This window comes from Leucoraja erinacea, chromosome 4, assembly GCF_028641065.1.
Source record: "Leucoraja erinacea ecotype New England chromosome 4, Leri_hhj_1, whole genome shotgun sequence".
NCBI lineage: Eukaryota > Metazoa > Chordata > Chondrichthyes > Rajiformes > Rajidae > Leucoraja > Leucoraja erinaceus.
In genome coordinates this window covers 44,394,828-44,414,120 of record NC_073380.1, presented here as the reverse complement: position 1 = coordinate 44,414,120, position 19,293 = coordinate 44,394,828, and the positions used below count along the sequence as shown (strand labels likewise).

Below are 19,293 nucleotides of genomic sequence, written 5' to 3'. Positions count from 1 at the left end.
TGTTCTAGGGCCAAGTGGCAAATAGAAGCTCCTGCTACTAATTTGTTTATGTTCTTATTTTTTCTTCACCATAGTTCACATTAAAACTGCAGGTTTCTTGTTTAGAACACTGAGATAAATTCATATCATCAATATGAATTATTTACCTGCCACAGTGCAGAACAAAGGAAAGCTTTTAACTAATCACAAATTATTAGCGTACCCCAACAAGGTATCAGTTTTCACCCTTTTCTCCAACATAAACCATTAATGCCAGTCTCCTGAGGTCTTGTTCCACATGAAATAATTGCAAATGGCATCTGTCAACTTGAATTTACACTTCATCTATCTATATATCACCAAAACTGTTTGTTTGTTTGATCCTGAAACTCTGCCAAAATGGCACATGATAGTGCTACAGGTTTAGGCTCACCTTACTTACATTGTCCTGTGGTGTGCATTAGCCAAGTTTTGTTCAGATTGATGTCATATTTTACTAGTTATTGACATATCACACTTAAATTAACTTAAAACAGCATCCCCAATTGCCGGCCGTGCCTGCGCAGTTTGGTGGAATATTGCATTGGGGGAATGGGACCCAATGGGTCTACACTTGGTCAAGTACTTTATAAAATTCATTACCCAGCAGACAAATGTTTTCTATTCTACATCTGCAATTGGCAACAGAAATGATTTTCTGAGGTGAGGTGATGAGACTGCAAAAACACTGGCAAGGAATTGATTTTTTTAATTAAGCAAAACACCAATATTTAGTTTTTTATACTGTACACAAATACGTCTAAAATCAATTACCGGAGGAGAAAAAAAGGTATAGAGCCTCTTGAGCAGAATGTGCCGAAGGTTTGATTGAAAAGATTACCTCTCCTCCACCAGAAAATGGAGTGGGACTTGAGGTTACAGATGCAGGCATTCAAGTATTTATTTTACTGTGCTTGGTTGTTAAGGAAGCTTCATAGGTTATTTGCACTAAATATTGAGATAGCATGAGTTGTATCAAACTAATTAGTTTGGAGGCAAAAAATCCAGATGCTGGAATTTTGAGCAAAATACAAAGTGCTGGAGGAACTCGGCTAACTTAAGGATCCTGACACAAAACATCATCTGTCCATTCCTTTCACAGATGCCGACTGACCCGTTCCCACAGCACTTTGTGTTTTGATTTGTTTGGAGACTAAGGGGAGATCTGATAGAAGTTTATAACATTTTGAGAGGCACATATGGAATAGATAGTATCATTTTCCCAGAGACTGTCAAAGACCAGAGGGCATACCTTTGAGGTCAATACATTGTGAGCAAAAGGGAACTTAAAACGACTACCCGATAGGTATAAGATATTTTCCATGATTCCGGCTCTTTCCATGATTCCGGCTCTATCACTGACCTCAGGCTTACTAATGACCTTTCCATAACAGAGAACAGTCTCTTCCATGGAAATAATATGTTGCAGTTTCAGCTGATGTCCATTAGTTAGCTGGTGCAGGTGCTGGACATACATGCAAGAGCAAGTGACAAGTGTCAGTGTCGTTCAATCTGTTTAGTTGATGCAGCTCACAGTAGAGTAACTGGCAGCATCTTTACATTCTCAGACGTGGTTGTTGGACTACCAGTAGGTGGCACAGTGGTGCAGTTAGTATAGCCACTGTCTCACAGCATCAAATTTAATTCTGACCTTGGGTGCTGTCTGTGTGGAGTTTGCATGGCCACCTTGCGGTCGCATGTGTTTCCTCCCGGTGCACATCCCAATGATGTGCAGGCTGTTAAATTAATTGGCCTGTGTAAATTATCCGTAGTGTGTTGGTGTAGAATCTGGGAGAATGTGAGGGCGAGGGGAGTAAGAAATGGAGATTAATGCAGAATTAGTTTAAGTGGGTTATTAATTGAGTGTGGACCCAGTGAGCTGAAGTGCATGTTCCAGTATTGTATCTCTTTAGGACTCAGCAATGCTAAATGTGTCAGAGTGGGGGTGAGGGGCCATTAACCAGATACAGGTCCCAAATAAGAGATTATCAGTAGGTGAGGCATTGAACTGTGGATTTTGGTGTTGTTTTGGGTAGGATGTGCCATTTGACTCACCTTGACCACAAATTTGAAGTCTCAAACTTGCAACACCTGATCCAGGCTTGTGGGACTCAATTTATTTTACATTGACCTCAGGACTATCTTCTCTGTCCTTTTTAAGTGCTTGTTGGACATCCTATTTATCCTCCTTTCTACTTTCTACATGAAAACATTCAGTTTCAGAAATCCATAGTCAATTCCCTCGTATTGTGCTAATTTTGAATCTCTCCCAAATAACCCAGCTCCAGACTCCACTTGTGTGCACTGTGGGTACAATGCATCTCCCACTTGGGTGGCACAGTCTGGTTTGAGTAGTGCTGCCTTTTCACAACCAATTTGGTGGAGTAGCATTGTGTAAATCCATTTCAAACTCACTATTTAAAGGGTGGTAACCATGCATTTGATTGACTGTAGAGTTCATGGGAGAAGCAGTCAACAGAAAGGATATGGTCTAGGCATTCCAAGGTTTTAATGATGCCGTGCTCAAAGAGATGCTCGGGGTCATCAGGCTGCACAATTCCTTGTTGAAGGGAGAAAATATGTCAATGAGGCCAAATGGGCACTACTGGGGATTGTCACAGGAATGGGTAGCTGGTGTACAATGGTGTGCTTCTGGATTCAGTGCTGAAACTGGTACATTAACCTAAAAGGATTACGTCAAGAAGGATGAGTACAATGATACACTGGCCTAGACTCTTATAATTATTGATACCTCATTCTGGCTCCTCATGCCCATTTCATTGTATCATTTTTCACATCATGTCACCTTAGAGGTACAACTCCATCTGAAGCCCCACTGACAATCAGCCCTGACGATGCAATACCATTCCTTTGCAATGGCCCTCGACAAAGGTCAATTACTTCAGTTACTTTAATTTATTGATACCTTCTTTCCAGCAAGTAGAGATCCATACTAAGTGATTGTTTTCCTTCAATAGTTCAGCAATGAACACAGACAGTTTGCACTTTTGGGCCAATATTTTTATTGAACTAGAAATAAAAGAGGAAATAGAAAACTGTGTTGTGTCAGGCAGATATCTTTAGGACTAACAGATTTGTGCAAGTAATGAATTGGAAACTCTGGCTTTTGACTCCATTCATTTATAGGTCCCAGGCATCGTCCAGTTCCTTACAAGGGAGACATCACCCAGGTATGGCAGTAAAAGTTAGACCACTCCATCACCTAGTTTTTCACTGCTCAGCCTAGTTGTTTAAGCTAAGGTACACAAAAATGCTGGAGAAACTCAGCGGGTGCAGCAGCATGAACAACTTTGGCCAATTGGTTCATGCCTAACACAGAATTGCTGACATCAATTGGCTGCTCTAAGACAATCTAGCTCAGCACAATAAAGATAATGAGCATGGTATTTTTTCTGCTCCAGATATCCACACTACAACAGAAAAACCTTGTTAAGCCATCAAAGGAATATTAGGAGTTATTTCACTTAGTAAATTAAAAATGTGCTTTTTTTTTTAATTGAATGTAGCTCGATTACTAAAGAAATGCTTCCGGCTCAGTGGATAGATAATCAGAAGTGGGCAAATCAAAGGAAAGCTTGCAGGCCTAGAAATAAATTTATATTCCAAAAGCATTAAAACAATGTTGCATTTATATTTCTTTAACACGGGGCATATAATTGGTATTACAGAAGGATTATTTTCTCAGCTAGTTCCTTTCAGAAAATGTGTTATAGAAAATCTCACATTTAATTTCCTGTATTTGATGGCACTGGGCCGTGCAACTGTGTCATCAGGGCTCCTGTCCTTAAGGGGAACAATGATGTTATACATACAGAGCCGTCAATAGTGTTTGGGACAAAGACCCTTCATTTAATTGTTTGCCCCTGTACTCCACAATTTGAGATTTGTTACAGAGAAAATCACATGTAGTTAAAGTGCACATTGTCAGATTTTAATAAAGACCATTTTTATACATTTTGGTTTCACCATGTAGAAATTACAGCAGTGTTTATACATAGCCCCCCTATTTCTGGGCACCATAATGTTTGGGACACAGCAATGTAATGTAAATGAAAGTAGTCATGTTTAGTATTTTGTTGCATATCCTTTGCATGCAATGACTGTTTAAACTCTGTGATTCATGGTAATCACCAGTTGCTTGGTGTCTTCTCTGGTGATGCTCTGCCTGGCTTGTATCGCAGCCATCTTTAGCTCATGCTTGTTTTGGGGGCTAGTCTCCTTCAGTTTTCTCTTCAGCATATAAAAAGCATGCTCAATTGGGTTCAGATCGGGTGATTGACTTGGCCACTCAAGAATTGACATGTTTTTGCTTCGAAAACCTCCTTTGTTGCTTTAGCAGTGTAGCGGCAGATTTTCATATCTTTCAAGTAATTAGTGCCCTAGCCCCTATTTGGATGAGAATGGTTGAAGGGGGTGTCTTCTAACGCATGCGAGCTCACACATGCAGACCTTCAGAGCTTCTTCACAGATAAGATTTTGAAAACACAGTCTTTTGATGAATAAATGCTTTATTGTTGATAGAAAACGGTAAAATACATCCAAACTCCTTCCGACGTTACTGCAATCTTCATCGAGCTCCAACTTATTACTTTAAACATTAGAAAACTCCTCGTGTCTCCGTAACACTGGCAAGATCTGGCATGGCCCGCATGATTGAAGGGTTAACCTTCCCCATCGTCTCTCCAAACTAATCTAAAAACTAAACTTCTGCGCAAGCATCTAAGGTCCAAACAAGCCCAACAACATGTCATAACCCCCACCCACAATATAATGGGCAGTCTAAAATTTAAAGGCACATGCCATCCTCAATGACATGCAAAATAGGCCAAATTGCCACTACAAGCAGTATGTTTGGGATCATTGTCTTGCTGTAGAATGAACTGCTGGCCAATGAGTTTTGAGGCGTTTGTTTGAGCAGGATGTGTCTACACTTCAGAATTCATTACTACTACCATCAGCAGTTGTACCATCAATGAAGATAAGTGAGCCAGTACCTTCAGCAGCCATACATGTCCATGCCTTAACAGCCCCGCCACCGTGTTTCACAGATGAGGCGGCATGCTTTGGATCGTGGGCAGTTCCTTCTCTCCATACTTTGCTCTTGCCATCACCCTGATATGTTAATCTTTGTCTCATCTGTCCACAAGACCCTTTTCCAGAACTGTGGCTGCTCTTTTAAGTAATTATTGGCAAACCGTAACCTGGCCATCCTATTTTTGCGGCTAACAAGTGGTTTGCATCTTGCAGTGTAGCATCTGTATTTCTGACATGAAGTTTTCTGAGGGCAGTGCTCATTGACAAATCCACACCCGACTCCTGAAGAGTGTTTCTGATCTGTCGGACAAGGGCTTGGTGATTTTTCTTTATTATAGAGAGAATTCTTCTGTCATCAGCTGTGGAGGTCTTCCTTGGCCTGCCAGTACCTTTGGGATTAGTAAGCTCACCAGTGCTCTCTTTCTTCTTAATGATGTTCCAAACAGTCTCTAACAGTTTTATTATTGTTTTGCAGTATCATAATGGCTTCTTTAACTTTCATTGGCACAACTTTGGCCCTCATATTGATAAACAAAACAGCAATAAAAGTTTCCAAAATGGAAAAACTGAAGGAAAGACTGGGTGCTGAGAGCTCTCTAATACCTGCATTAAGGAGGCAATTAAACACACCTGAGCATTTACAAACACCTGTGAAGCCATGTGTCCCAAACATTATGGTGCCCTGAAATGGGGAGGGGGACTATAGACAACAGACAATGCATAAACACAGCTGTAATTTCGACATGGTGAAACAAAAATGTATAAGAATACCCTTTAATAAAATCTGACAATGTGCAATTTAACCACATGTGATTTTTTTTTCTATTACAAATCTCAAATTGCGGAGTACAGAGGCAAATAAATAAATGGTGGGTTTTTGTCCCAAACATAATGGAGGGCCCTATAAAATGGCACAGAGCGACAGGAGAATGGTGATAGCAGGACCCGGCTTCTGTGACAGAGACCAGGTGGAAGAGATCCACAGTACTCAGCCAGGAGTGGCAGGATGCCAGCAGGACTTCCCTGAAGAAGTGAGACGCCCCGAAACCTTGAATAACATTGAGCTCTTTTGCTATAGCCTGCAACACATCGATGCAGGCACAAGGACTCTCACCTGGAAACTCAAGAGACTACAAATACTAGAATCTTGAGCAATGAACAAACTGCTGGAGGAGTGGGTCAGGCAGCATCTGTGGGGGGAACTGGAAAGTTGACGTTTTGGATTGATATCCTTCATCTAAAAGCGTGGATAGAAAGCAGTCTGTAGATACAGGTGAGGAGGGGTTGATTAGCAGGTAACAAGAGGGTGAGGGAAGGATGGAGATAACAACAGAGGCTGGGAGGTGGCAAGTGAGGACAAAAGGTTGCAGATACTAGAATATGTTAAGAAAGGAAGGTGAGGAATGGGACCACATAAAAGGCTGCAGATCCCCGAGACAGAAGTAAACATATCTTACACAGCCATTTTATCACAAAGGCTGAAACAGAAGCATTGATTTTTGTAGATCAGAGGAAGGATATGATCTTTGGGCAGTGAGTTCCTCCTCAGCTTTCCATGGGCCAGAGATCCAGTTCCTATTTTTTAATCAAAGATCAGCAGGAGCGCATTCAAGTGTACATTGTAAGGGGTGTCTGGTCCTAAAATGGCATTGGACATCTCCATGGTGATTACAAGCTTAGTTCAGAATAAGCAACCTTCAGCATGTTTTGCAGTAGTCTGCTGAAGTTGCAAGAGTGCAGGTGTTCCTTTAAATTGCACAGCTGCAAAGAAAGCCTGATGGGATTGAGAGTGACAAATAATTGGTAATATTTGGAAAAAAGATACTGAAACCTCCCCCAGTAACACTTAAAACATCGTGTCAAGTGACAAATAATGCCCTTGGGTCCACATCGTTGTCTGCAATACATCAATCATGTAAGTGCGAGTCAATCTGGGAAATTCTTGGTTGCTTTTCAACAATGGCAAGGAATGATTTGGAAATAGTTGTCATAACAAATTGACACAGAGAAATGTTGATTGTCATTTGTTCCACATTGAAATAAACAGCACTGGGTCTTCGTAGTTCCAGGCCACATGTGATTTGTTAAGACTTTATAAGGAAAATGAACTCAGTAAACAGTTCCCTAACCTCGCTGATGTTCAAGTAAATTGACTGAGAGTAGCTGACCCATGCACATCACATCATTAGGCACTCATATACAGTCAAAATGAAGGTTTCCATTAACTGATTGTGATTCATGTAAACTTCTATTTTGAATAGAACGAGAACACCTTTATGCTCCTGTACACGGTAATTAATTCACGTAGAATAATTACAACATATTTTTTTTAGAAATGATTTGCATGTAAAATGTTGAAAAAAAAAATCAATTAACGTCTAGTGCCATAGTGAAAATTTATATAATTTTTAGAACCATGAATTTGCAGTGCAGCAGTGAGACCTCTAAAAAAAACCAGTGAACAACTGATGCCATTAAAGATGCCTTTTTCTCTTGGTAATGAATCCATTAGAATCAGTTGTTCAACCAGAAAGAAAAGGCACTTACGTTGCACTACAAATATATTTTGGCATTATCTGTCAATATGTTTCAAAACTAATTTTGTTCAATATTTATTGGTTCCAGCTTTCTATTTGAGGTATATGCTGCAAGAGAAGGAAAAATCCACAAGTATTTGGATTATAGCAGTGACTGTTTTCCACATTTATATTCACCTACAATACCAACCATTTTGACTTTGTTAAACAATATATCAATCAATCAATCACTCAAATAAACATTACAAAAAGCTTAGATGTCAGTGCTGTCCAATTACTATAGAACGAAGTGCACATAACGCAGTTCACAATCACAGTCAGGAGTTGTTAATAAATTGAAAAACATTAATTCACATACACTCAAAATGTTACCAATTCATTAAATACAATTATCAAAAGATAAATGGGAATCAACATGAATGAGACAGTTTGTAAGGAATTCACAAGTGTAGAAACTATACAGGGAAACCCAACATACCTCTTCACTAAGTGCACAGCAGAAGTACAAAATTTAAATTATATTCTAACATGAAAAAACAATTTCCCCAAGAAGGTACATATAAAATAGTCTTAAACAACTGAAATTAACATCAATGTATGTATAATTAATAATTTACAAAATAATTGACAGAATATAGTACACCCACGGTAATGGTGAGAGAACTGCATCCAGTCAGTACAGGTTTCAGGGAACAACAAAAAATAGCAGTAAACTGCACACTTGCACATCACATCAAAATAATGTCTCCTGGCTTCCTTTCATAGAATTCTGTAAAATGGAACTGTACAAAGATTTCACATTGTTACTTGCAAAATATACAACCTACAGCAAAATACATCCCACAGTAAAAGGTGTCCCAAGACACCCTTGTAATAGAATTCTCTAAAATGAAACTGTACAAATTTTTCAGATTGTTACTTGCAAAATATACAACCTACAGTGAAATACGTCCACAAGGTTTTTTGTTTTATTTTTCTGACAAACTTTAGGTTTAAATCAATCTTAAAAACAACGTGTCTATTTTGCTTTCAATGCATTTTACACAGGCACCATACTAGTCATCAGAATTTAAATTTACCTGAACACAAGGGAGACAAAAGATGGTGATTAACTGCGATTGAGGCATAAACCCAATTTGATAAATAATATGGGCTTTGTAAACACCCCTCTCATGCTCTTATCACCATTAAACCTGCTGCCAACACTCTAAATCCACTCTACAGCACTTTCTGTAACCCGTTTCTTATCCACAGGTATAAAGTCTCCTTAACTTCAACTCATGAAGTTCTCCAAACTAAACAATTAGTAGCACCTTAAAACATATTGCACTTGGAAAGTAAGACGATATTGATGCTGCCATTTTTACTTGGTGGTCAGTCACTGAAGATGTTTAAACGTTTGAGGTCGCATCTGTTTGCTCCTTCAATTAGAAAATATGAAGTAGAACAGACTGAAATTTAACTCTGTAAATGTAATGTTTCCTCATTAAAGACCAAAGGTGGTCCAATATGTGTTTCACATTCAGGGGCACGACGGTAGACTATGACAGCCTTTATCTCGTGGTCCTGCACAGTAACAGAGAAATATCTTCCCAAGAAATATAATACCAGTAGGAGAGTGAGCAGTTTGGCTGGAGTTAATTCTGTTGCAAAATCAGGTTTTCTAGCTCATCTGCTGAGCGAAGTAAAAAGGCTGCTGACTCTCTATATCCTGCTACAAGCTGTCGTACTGCATTTATTTCAGTGGGACTCAGCTGAGCTGGTGGAGTTTTGGAATTGTTAATGTTGGAGGATCCGGAGTGTGATGCAAGCGACTTCTTCACGCTGAGATCTGCTGGCCCTTTGGATAAAAATAAAACATTACTCAGGATTTGGATGTTGTTCTACTGTATATCCTTCCTTAATCTCCAAGTTAATCTATTAATAATATCATTTTACCTTCACATTTTTTAACAAGGTTAATTCAAAACATAAAATGCATGGGATCCAAGGGTGAAGAGCCAATTAAATTCAAATATTGCTCATAGGCAAGAAGGGGCTAAAAGTTTGATGGGTGTTTTGTAACTGTAAAGCTATTTGGAGTGGAGTGACGCTGAGCTCAATAATTAGTTCCTTGCCATGTATAAATAATAACGAAAGGCCTAAATGCAGGGGCATTAGAAAGATGCACAGTAGAAAAATTATACATGTGGTTGACAATAAAGACGATGGCTTTAAATTGCAGAAAGATCGAGATGGTCTGTTCATTTGGTTCAGTTTCATGCAAGCTTGGACCTGATTATCAAGGTAAGTGTAGTGATTTGCCTTATATGGGAATATTTTCCAGTGTTGTGTTAATAAAGTGCAGTTGTTCTGGAGGTGGCAATCAATTAACTATTGCTCCCAGAACAATAAGCACGGACAAAGAAGATAAGAGGAGAAAGCCACGTGGCCCCCCAAATCAGCCCCATCATTCAACATGAACATGGCTGTTCAAATGTGATCCAACCTCATGTGCATTGTCCAAAAGGAACCTACACACAACATTCAACATTGAAGATTGGTGTAAGAGTGAAACCCGATTGAAAATGCTCAGTCAAATTTTCAGTCCACATTCAACTTGACAATAGAGCATCCCAGCCGCCATTTTGTTATTTTCCAATCCACATTTGAGCCTATGTTCTGTGAAAGGCCACATTTTGTTGCACAACTTTACTCTGGAACCCAGCATCCTGCTCTCAGCTGTTGAAATAAGAGCAATATGCTAAAACTATAAATGTCTTTGATTATTCACTGAATTTGAAATGCAACCTTTCAGTTTGGGTGCACAATCCTGTATATTAGCAATTGAAAGATATATATTTCAGTATCAGATCAGATTAGTTTATTGTCATATACACCAAAGTGCAATGAAACACAAATATGTAAAATATAGCTAACCCCAGGCTGTTTTAGATGTTTTAGTATTGCTTTTGATATATTACTGATGATCAACAAAATATATCTAATATACCTACCACTGCTAGTGCTATCACTTGATAAGGAAGGTGGATTTTGCTTCCCACCACCCAGCCCCGTGTAACCATGGTAATAGCCTGTATTTCCATTGATGTACATCAGATCTTGAGAGTAAGAAACTGCTGGAGCTGTGTAATTAACTTGGGCAGAGTCTCTTGTCCATTGCTTCCCAACTGTCGTCGGCTCATCCTGCAAAAGAGCAAGTGTTTCTTCCAATGAAATACAAATTTAATGGAAATAATAGTAATGCAAACAAAAGCAACAAAAAGTTTTCAAACTTTCTGCTGTCAGCAAAACATTCGGAGGCACTGTTATGTTTGACGAAAAATGATATTCTCCTTCCTTAGTTGAAAAATAATGGCCAAATTGTGGTCGCAAGCAGCCTGGGGATTTTATAAGCTTGTCATAAGTTTTTATAGATATGTGAAGAGAAAAAGATTAGTTAAAACAATGTAGGTCCCTTGCAGTCAGAAATGGGTGAATTGATCATGGGGAACAAGGACATGGCAGACCAATTGAATAACTACTTTGGTTCTGTCTTCACTAAGGAAGACTTAATTAATCTTCCGGAAATAGCAGGGGACCGGGGGTCAAATGAGATGGAGAAACTGAGTGAAATCCAGGTTAGCCGGGAAGTGGTGTTAGGTAAATTGAATGGATTAAAGGTCAATAAATCCCCAGGGCCAGATAGGCTGCATCCCAGAGTACTTAAGGAAGTAGCCCCAGAAGTGGATGCATTAGTGATAATTTTTCAAAACTCTTTAGATTCTGGAGTAGTTTCTGAGGATTGGAGGGTAGCTAATGTAACCCCACTTTTTAAAAAGGGAGGGAGAGAGAAAACGGGGAATTACAGACCAGTTAGTCTAACATCGGTAGTGGGGAAACCGCAAGAGTCAGTTATTAAAGATGGGATAGCAGCACATTTGGAAAGTTGTGAAATCATTGGACAAAGTCAGCATGGATTTATGAAAGGTAAATCATGTCTGACGAATCTTATAGAATTTTTTGAGGAGGTAACTAGTAGAGTGGATAAGGGAGAACCAGTGGATGTGTTATATCTGGACTTTCAGAAGGCTTTCGACAAGGTCCCACATAAGAGATTAGTATACAAACTTAAAGCACACGGTATTGGGGGTTCAGTATTGATGTGGATAGAGAACTGGCTGGTAGACAGGAAGCAAAGAGTAGGAGTAAACGGGTCCTTTTCAGAATGGCAGGCAGTGACTAGTGGGGTGCCGCAAGGCTCAGTGCTGGGACCCCAGCTATTTACAATATATATTAATGATTTGGACGAGGGAATTGAATGCAACATCTCCAGGTTTGCGGATGACACGAAGCTGGGGGGCAGTGTTACCTGTGAGGAGGATGCTAGGAGGCTGCAAGATGACTTGGATAGGCTGGGTGAGTGGGCAAACGCATGGCAGATGCAGTATAATGTGGATAAATGTGAGGTTATCCACTTTGGTGGCAAAAACAGGAAAGTAGACTATTATCTGAATGGTGGCCGATTAGGAAAAGGGGAGATGCAACGAGACCTGGGTGTCATGGCACACCAGTCCAAATCAGTAAGACTAAGTCAGCTAATTTTAATTACATTTAGATAACAGAGCAACAAATATTTGGAAAAGCACGTAAGATTACAGACACGAGTTAAAAGAGACAAGCAGAAAATGTTAATGCGTTTTTTTTTTAAATCAGGACTTCAAATTTTCTGCTGCAGGAAAATATTGTAAAATTCATCTTTAAAGTTTAGATGTTTCGAAGGATGTTCAGACATAATAACACTTACTCATCAATGTATCAACAACTTTTTCAGCTGATTTTACAATATATCTACTGGGTCCATACCATTGCTGTGAATTTAATATATTTTCAATAACTGCAGCATTGCAATCTGTAGGGAAAAAGGTTGTATCTAACAGTAGTTTCTTGATTTATATGCTGAACCATATAAAAGTAATAACTGATGGCTTCATTGGTTTTACTACAGTAAGATCCAGACCTGTTACAGTCAAGTTAGTTAATTTAAATTGACAGACAATTATAGACAGTAATGATAAGTGAAAACTTTCTATACATACCAACATAAATATTGATGCCAAATTAAAACCCTACTAGGAGTTTTGCCCCAAATCAAAAATGGTATTATTTGAAATAGTTGAAAGATACAACATTTAAAAAATGGCTTAATTATTTATTCTTTTATTTGTTATTTTAATAATTGTAATTATACTTATTGTGGGACAATGAAACATATCAGGAATAATGAATACACAAGAAACCACAGATGCTGAAATCTGGAGCAAAGAACAAACTACTGGGGAAACTCAGCAGCCAGGTAGCATCTATGGAAAGAAATGGACAGTGAACGTTTGTTTTTTTAAATTAGGAAAAATCTGTGACTGGCATTTACCCTTTCTGTAGGATATTCAAAGTCTGCAGAAATATATTTTAAATTACTTTAAAACTCAGGTTATTTTTTGGAGCTGGATATGATACCACATCTATATTCTTATCAAGAGTGATCCTGTAACGATAGATTTTGCTTAGTACACAGCAGATTCAAAGCCAATATCACATGTTTTAAGAAATTTGTCATAAATCTGCTTTCCAGATATTGACTCATTGCTCTTTAATTTTCACAGGGTGAGTATATTTAGAAAATTGTGCTAGAATCGGCAGATCTGTGGGTAGGTTAAAACAGTATAGATGACCAACAGATGTACTCAAATCGGCTCTTCACATATGAAGGCAATTTACCAAGCTAGGAATTACAGAATTATACAACCATGGATCTGCTAAATCATTGATATATTGTCTCATTCTTTCACAAACTTTAAATTTTCCTGTTGAAAAGCTGTATTTTACCCCGTTATTCAATATATCAAAACCCCTCGTTACAATGTTTTTGGGATGGAAGAGTTCCATAGGTTCTTCTGCAGGCTCTTCTTTAAGTCTCAAAAATCTTCCTAAATTAAGGGACACATAAAATAGAAATCTGAAGGAGCCCATTTGGGCCATGGTATCTAAGCAAAAAATTAATCCATTTAGATAAGGAAAGTTGGTTAGTGGGTGCAAGCATTATCTGGCTGTCAATGCATTTCTGTGGCAGATCTTGTTCAGATCCAGTCCCAATACTATTTTATAATTGGGACGGTTATCCGTAGTTCGGGGCTTGCTAATCATGTTGGAACAGATTTCATTCAACAAGTACCTGTGAGAAGAGATGTGAATGGGTGGTTGATGGTCAGCATGAAGGTGAGCTTGGTGGGCTGAAGGAAGTTTCCGCGCGGTATCGCTCTATGATTCTAAAATCCATTCCAGGTAAGTGCAGATCTAGAAGAAAAGGGAGCAGCGAGCATGGGTGCCACTGCCAGGAAATTCTGGGCCATGTGTCAGCAGTTCCAAATTCATCATTTCTAAATTAGTAGTACTTTTTCTAGTATTACCATCTCCAAAAGCTTGTCCATCACTGGACTGGGCTCACTAGTTTATGGCTATGCAATTAGTCTCCAAACCTATAATTTTGAAATCCTAGAAGCTGCATGTCCTTTGCTTAAATTATTATGGATTGGCCTCAGATACATTACTGCAGCATAATATTCAACAGGAGATTACACCTACATCAGTGCATTTGCAAGAAGTTGCCAAGTACATAATAGCAGAAATTCCACTGATTATTAATTTATTTCTGCACATCTGATGCTTCCTCTTCTGCCACAAATAAAAAAGGACTGCAATGTATAACATGTACTAGAAGTGAACTAATATTGAATACTTTAGTGCCTTGATCATGTAATTCACCAGTGCATTTGAGAAAGCAAAATGCCGTTTAGTTGCTACTGCACTTGCTGCCTTGCAATTGTGTGCTACAGTACCTTGTTGACCGAGTACTAATGGAGGGTAGCTATTTAGCTGGAGGGCAGGATGCTTGTGATGTGGGCTGCCTATTACTATTGTTTGTGATGAACTCAGTAAAGGTGCACGATGCCAAAGATGCCCTTTATTTTGATAGTCCATTTCTAAGTGATTTGACACATGCAGGGTTAGGTGATGACTGAAGAATTAGCTCTCTATTCTATCAAACCCCATTATAATGTTGAACATGGTTATAAAAAATCTCCCTGTCTTCTCTGCTCAAAGGAGAACAATATAAATCACTCAGTATTAGTAGTTTATTTCAGAAACTAGTTTTTTACATTACTGCAGTTTGCTTTAGGGCTGCATTTTCTTTCGTGTGCAGAAGGCATGTAGATGAAAAATTAATGTCGTGAGGAGCTGCTGGGTATATTTCCACTAAACATGGTAACAGGCTCACAAACTCATCTCGTGTCACTGCAAACTATGAATTTCTTACAGCACTTTGGAAGCAGTTGATGTATTTAATCAATCAAAGAGGATGGAGTTTTGCAGGATTTCCCTCCCCCCACCCCCCCACCCCCTCAATGAATTATTATTTCCTGGCTTGTGGCATTTGAGGAAACTGTCCTGTTCTTGGGGTGAAGCCATTTCTCTCAAACACTCGTAAGAATACTCAATAAGGTGCTAAGCATCTGGGTGAATACAATTACAGTATACTGGGAAACATGCCTACAGTTTAAAGCAGAGAAATTACGAAGATAAATAATATTTAGAAATAAAGCCATCTCTTATCTCCACTTTTGTGAATACTTGAGAAATTTGTCCTGCCTGTTATGTATTGTAACAGAAAATTATTTGCTTAACAGGGAATGTCCAAACCAAACCCTGAAACTAAGGTGTTGTTTAAAAAAAAACAATTTTCAGTACAGTATGAATCAATGTGAAGTTGAAAAAGAAATTGGATGCATTCCAACAACGCTGCTTGGGGAAGATCCTGAAGACTAGCTACAGAGACCACATCACAAACGAGGAGATCTACCAGAAAACTGCAACAAAGCCTCTCAGCCAGGACATAGAGGTACGCAGGATGAAATTTGCAGGACGTACTCCAAATGTCACCAGAACGTGCACCTAAGACATGGCATGGCATGGCAACCTGACGGAAGAAGAAAAAAAGGCCGACCAAAACTCACATGGAGGCAAACATTCCAGAAGGTTTTGGAAGCCCGGGACGCAAGCCTATCGAGGGTGGAAGACGTTGAACATAACCATACAGAATGGCGAAAGCTTGCTGCCCAATGCACTCAGCAGTGTGGGAGGAACTAAGTCTAAAAGGAATTAAATGCTTTTTGGTGATTATTTTTTTACTGTTTGATCTGCACACTGAAGGGACGCTGGATATTTGGCGAACATAATGCTCTGAAGGATAGGACAGAGGGCGGAAATAAGAAAACCTCATCCTATTGAAAGTATGGACTCCCAAAGACATGCAGATGTGTAGGCCTCCGGAAATTGCTCCTGGTGTGTAGGGAGTGGATATGAGAGTGGGATAACATTGAACTAGAGTGAGCAAGTGTGAACTAGTTGATGGGTGATTGATGGTCAGTGTGGACTGGTTTTCTGGCATTTCTATCTCTAAATCTGGCTGTTTGTATCTCTAAACTAATAACAGCGATTGCATTTATACAGTGTCTTTAACACAGCAAAATCTTCCAAGGACTTCAACTTGCATTTTACCAAACAAATCTTTACGCAAAGCTACGTAAAGGGAATGGAGGGCCAACGACTAAAATAATCTAAGGACCAGCTTAAATATAAACAAAACAGAGAAGAGGTTGGAAATTCATAAGCTAAGTATACGCACTCATAATAGACAAGTCATTAAAACTGAAGATCTCACAGTGGGTTGAAGAGCTTGACTAGGTTAAGGAGAAAGTGAGTAGTGAGGCAACGGAGGGATTTGAAAGGAAGAATGGAAATGTTAAAATCAGAAACCAATTTAGGCATAATGGATGAATAGGATGTTTCACAGAAAAATATAGGATGTTTTACAGAAAAATATTTTCATTACATTTAAAAGGAAGTAATTTGAAAATGTCTGTATGCTATTAACATGTCTAACAATTATCTGGAATCAGAACATACAACAAATGATGCATAATGCATAGTTTTAGTGAGGATTTTTTCCCCAAATGTCCCATCCTCCACATCCCTTTCTGGAGAACCTTATCAAATAATGCAGCTGAACAGAGAAGTAACGAAAATGACAAATTGTCATTTACCAATAATAGTGACCACATTCTTTAGAAGGTTGAGGCTGTTCATTAGGTCGACCAATAGTCTTTTGAACTTTTATGGTGGAGAGCTGGCTGACTGGGTGCTTTAAGGCTTGGATCAGTACTTCGAATCCCCAGAAATGAAGGAGACTGCAGAAAGTGGAAGGCATTGTCTGTTCCACCACGAGTATTGACTTCCCTGGCATTGAATGGATCTCCAACAGTTGCTGTCTCTAAAAGCAGCTACTATCATCAAAGATCCACACCACCCTGGCTCTCATCTTGCTAATAGCTTTGGGAGAAGGTACAGGCGCCTGAAAACCGTGTCCGCCGGTTTAATAATAGCTTCTTCCCAGCAATCATCAGACTCTATGAACACTGCACAACACTAACCACAACCCTCCCTTAGCAACAATGATCTACAATGGACTTTGTTTTGGTGACATTACGGTACTTTAGTCTTAAACTATTATTGTCCGGGTACTGAATATTACTGTTTATTAACATTGTATTATTGTATATTTATTTGTGCGCTATTGCATTAATTGGCCTGTAAAGCTGTGGCAAGTGAGAATTTCACTGTTCCATTCCCAGGATCCATGACAGAGACACCCGTGACTCTTAAGGAAAGGACGACATCTTAGGGAACTGGAATTTGTTAGCATTCTGATTTCATGAAATCAAGCAAACATGTGCCAACTGGACCTCCCCTTGATACACTGGACAGTTTATCACTGAAAAGGAAAAGTTTCCATACCATCCATATATATGTGGTGGACTACAAGAAGAATTTATTCAAAGTGAGTGGCATGTTTCTGGGAAACATCCCAGAGTTGTCCACAATGCCAGACATTTTTAGTATCTGGCTTTGCCCAGAGAGATGATTGCTGGGCTTTCCACTACTTTGTTAGCTGTTCGTCCCAACATGCTCTCCACCAGTGCGAGTGACCACAGATACAAGAGCAATGGAGTTCCAAAATCACCATGGGATAAATAAACAAAAGTCTGCTGATGATGAGATTCTGTGGCCAGGGGCATTTTACAATATACACCAAGCAAGTGTGAATATTTCATCTTCTGCTGCCACTTGCTGCCAATCAAAGAGAGCCGCTGCTGCGAGAAGTAGAGAGGTAATGAGCCCCAGAACCCAGGAGCAACAGAAACATGACAAACAAAACAAAGATGGTGGCCACCACAGGCCCTGCTTAGCACCGAGCCTCACTTCCACCTAAGTGGACGAGGCTGACTTTGGCCACATGGGAAATAAGGCAATCTTGAATAAATATGATTTTCAGAAAAAGCATACAAAATACATGTGAAGAACCGAGTGAATTCCTCAAAACTACAATCCTTAACATTGTGACTGTATAATCAGGCAGGAGAGCCCAGATTTTTCATGAAAACCTCCAGGAACCTACCCTCACTGAACATAACACATCAATAACACATTCCTGATCCAATTAATTTAAAGGCATGCTCGAACATCTCTGGGTTTTCTGGTGAGTGGAACCACATTTGAAGAACTCAAACCTCTCTGTTAAATCTAATGTTAAACCTGGAGTATTGTGTGCAGTTTTGGTCCCCTAATTTGAGGAAGGACATTCTTACTATTGAGGGAGTGCAGCGTAGGATGGTGGGACTGTCATATGCTGAGAGAATGGAGCAGCTGGGCTTGTACACTCTGGAATTTAGAAGGATGAGAGGAGGTTTTATTGCAACATAAAAGATTATTAAGGGTTTGGAAAGGCTAGAGGCAGGAACCATGTTCCCGATGTGGGGGAGTCCAGAACCAGGGGCCACAGTTACAGTATAATGGGTAAGCCATTTAGAACGGAGTCGAGGAAACACTTTTTCTCACAGAATTGTGAGTCTGTGGAATTCTCTGCCTCAGAGGGCGGGGATATGGGGAGAAGGCAGGAATGGGGTACTGATTGGGGAAGAACAGCCATGATCACATTATATGCTGGTGCTGGCTCGAAAGGCCGAATGGCTTACTCCTACACCTATTGTCCATTGTCTCTCGGACCTCAGTCCATTGTGTGAGAATTACAATTCTGCAGATGTAAACAGTGGTACTCAGATCACCTTGATGTCTCTTGTGAAATATGATATTTCTACAAGTATTATTTCATTGACTGGGAATTTTCACTCCTGGAGGAGACTACTGAAGCTACCTCCTGGTAGGTTCTGTAATGCATTTGTAGATCTGCCAGCTTAGCCCAGAGAATCATTTGCCCAGCTTGTTATTGACGGAATTGCAGATGTCCCCATGTCTTGCTTTTCCTGTCTCTTCCAAAATACCCTTCTCTGAATGCTGTGTAGTAAAGTGTCAGAAATATGTGCAGAAGTGGGTTAAATCCTGCTAGGACGGGTCCAGGTCCTGCTCTAACCTATTGCTAGTGGCAAATCACTGTTTTATTATTGGATTTTAGCAAATAATGCTATATTTTCCTAGGGCACCCAAATAGGCATTTAACTGCACACCAAAGACAAAAGCAACTGAACTTCTTGAGTGAACTTATGAATGTTCGAATATTCACCAGAGTGAA

General features: G+C 39.4%; 1 protein-coding gene across 5 annotated transcripts in view; it reads right to left on the bottom strand.

Moving 5' to 3' along the window:
- Window positions 1–1,639: 1,639 nt before the first annotated feature.
- The window catches only part of LOC129696328 (nucleolar protein 4-like), a 187,472-nt gene continuing 169,818 nt past the window's right edge, over window positions 1,640–19,293 (bottom strand). For 3 of the 5 annotated variants that reach the window (XM_055634143.1, XM_055634146.1, XM_055634145.1), the window contains 2 exons: window positions 10,607–10,796; window positions 1,645–9,450 (listed from right to left, as the gene is read on the bottom strand). In XM_055634143.1, coding sequence (XP_055490118.1) covers window positions 9,248–9,450; window positions 10,607–10,796 — 393 coding nt within the window. In that variant the 3' untranslated portion in view covers window positions 1,645–9,247. Of the gene's footprint in view, window positions 9,451–10,606; window positions 10,797–19,293 lie in introns of all 5 variants that reach the window. The other 2 variants (XM_055634147.1, XM_055634144.1) reach the window with 2 other exon arrangements.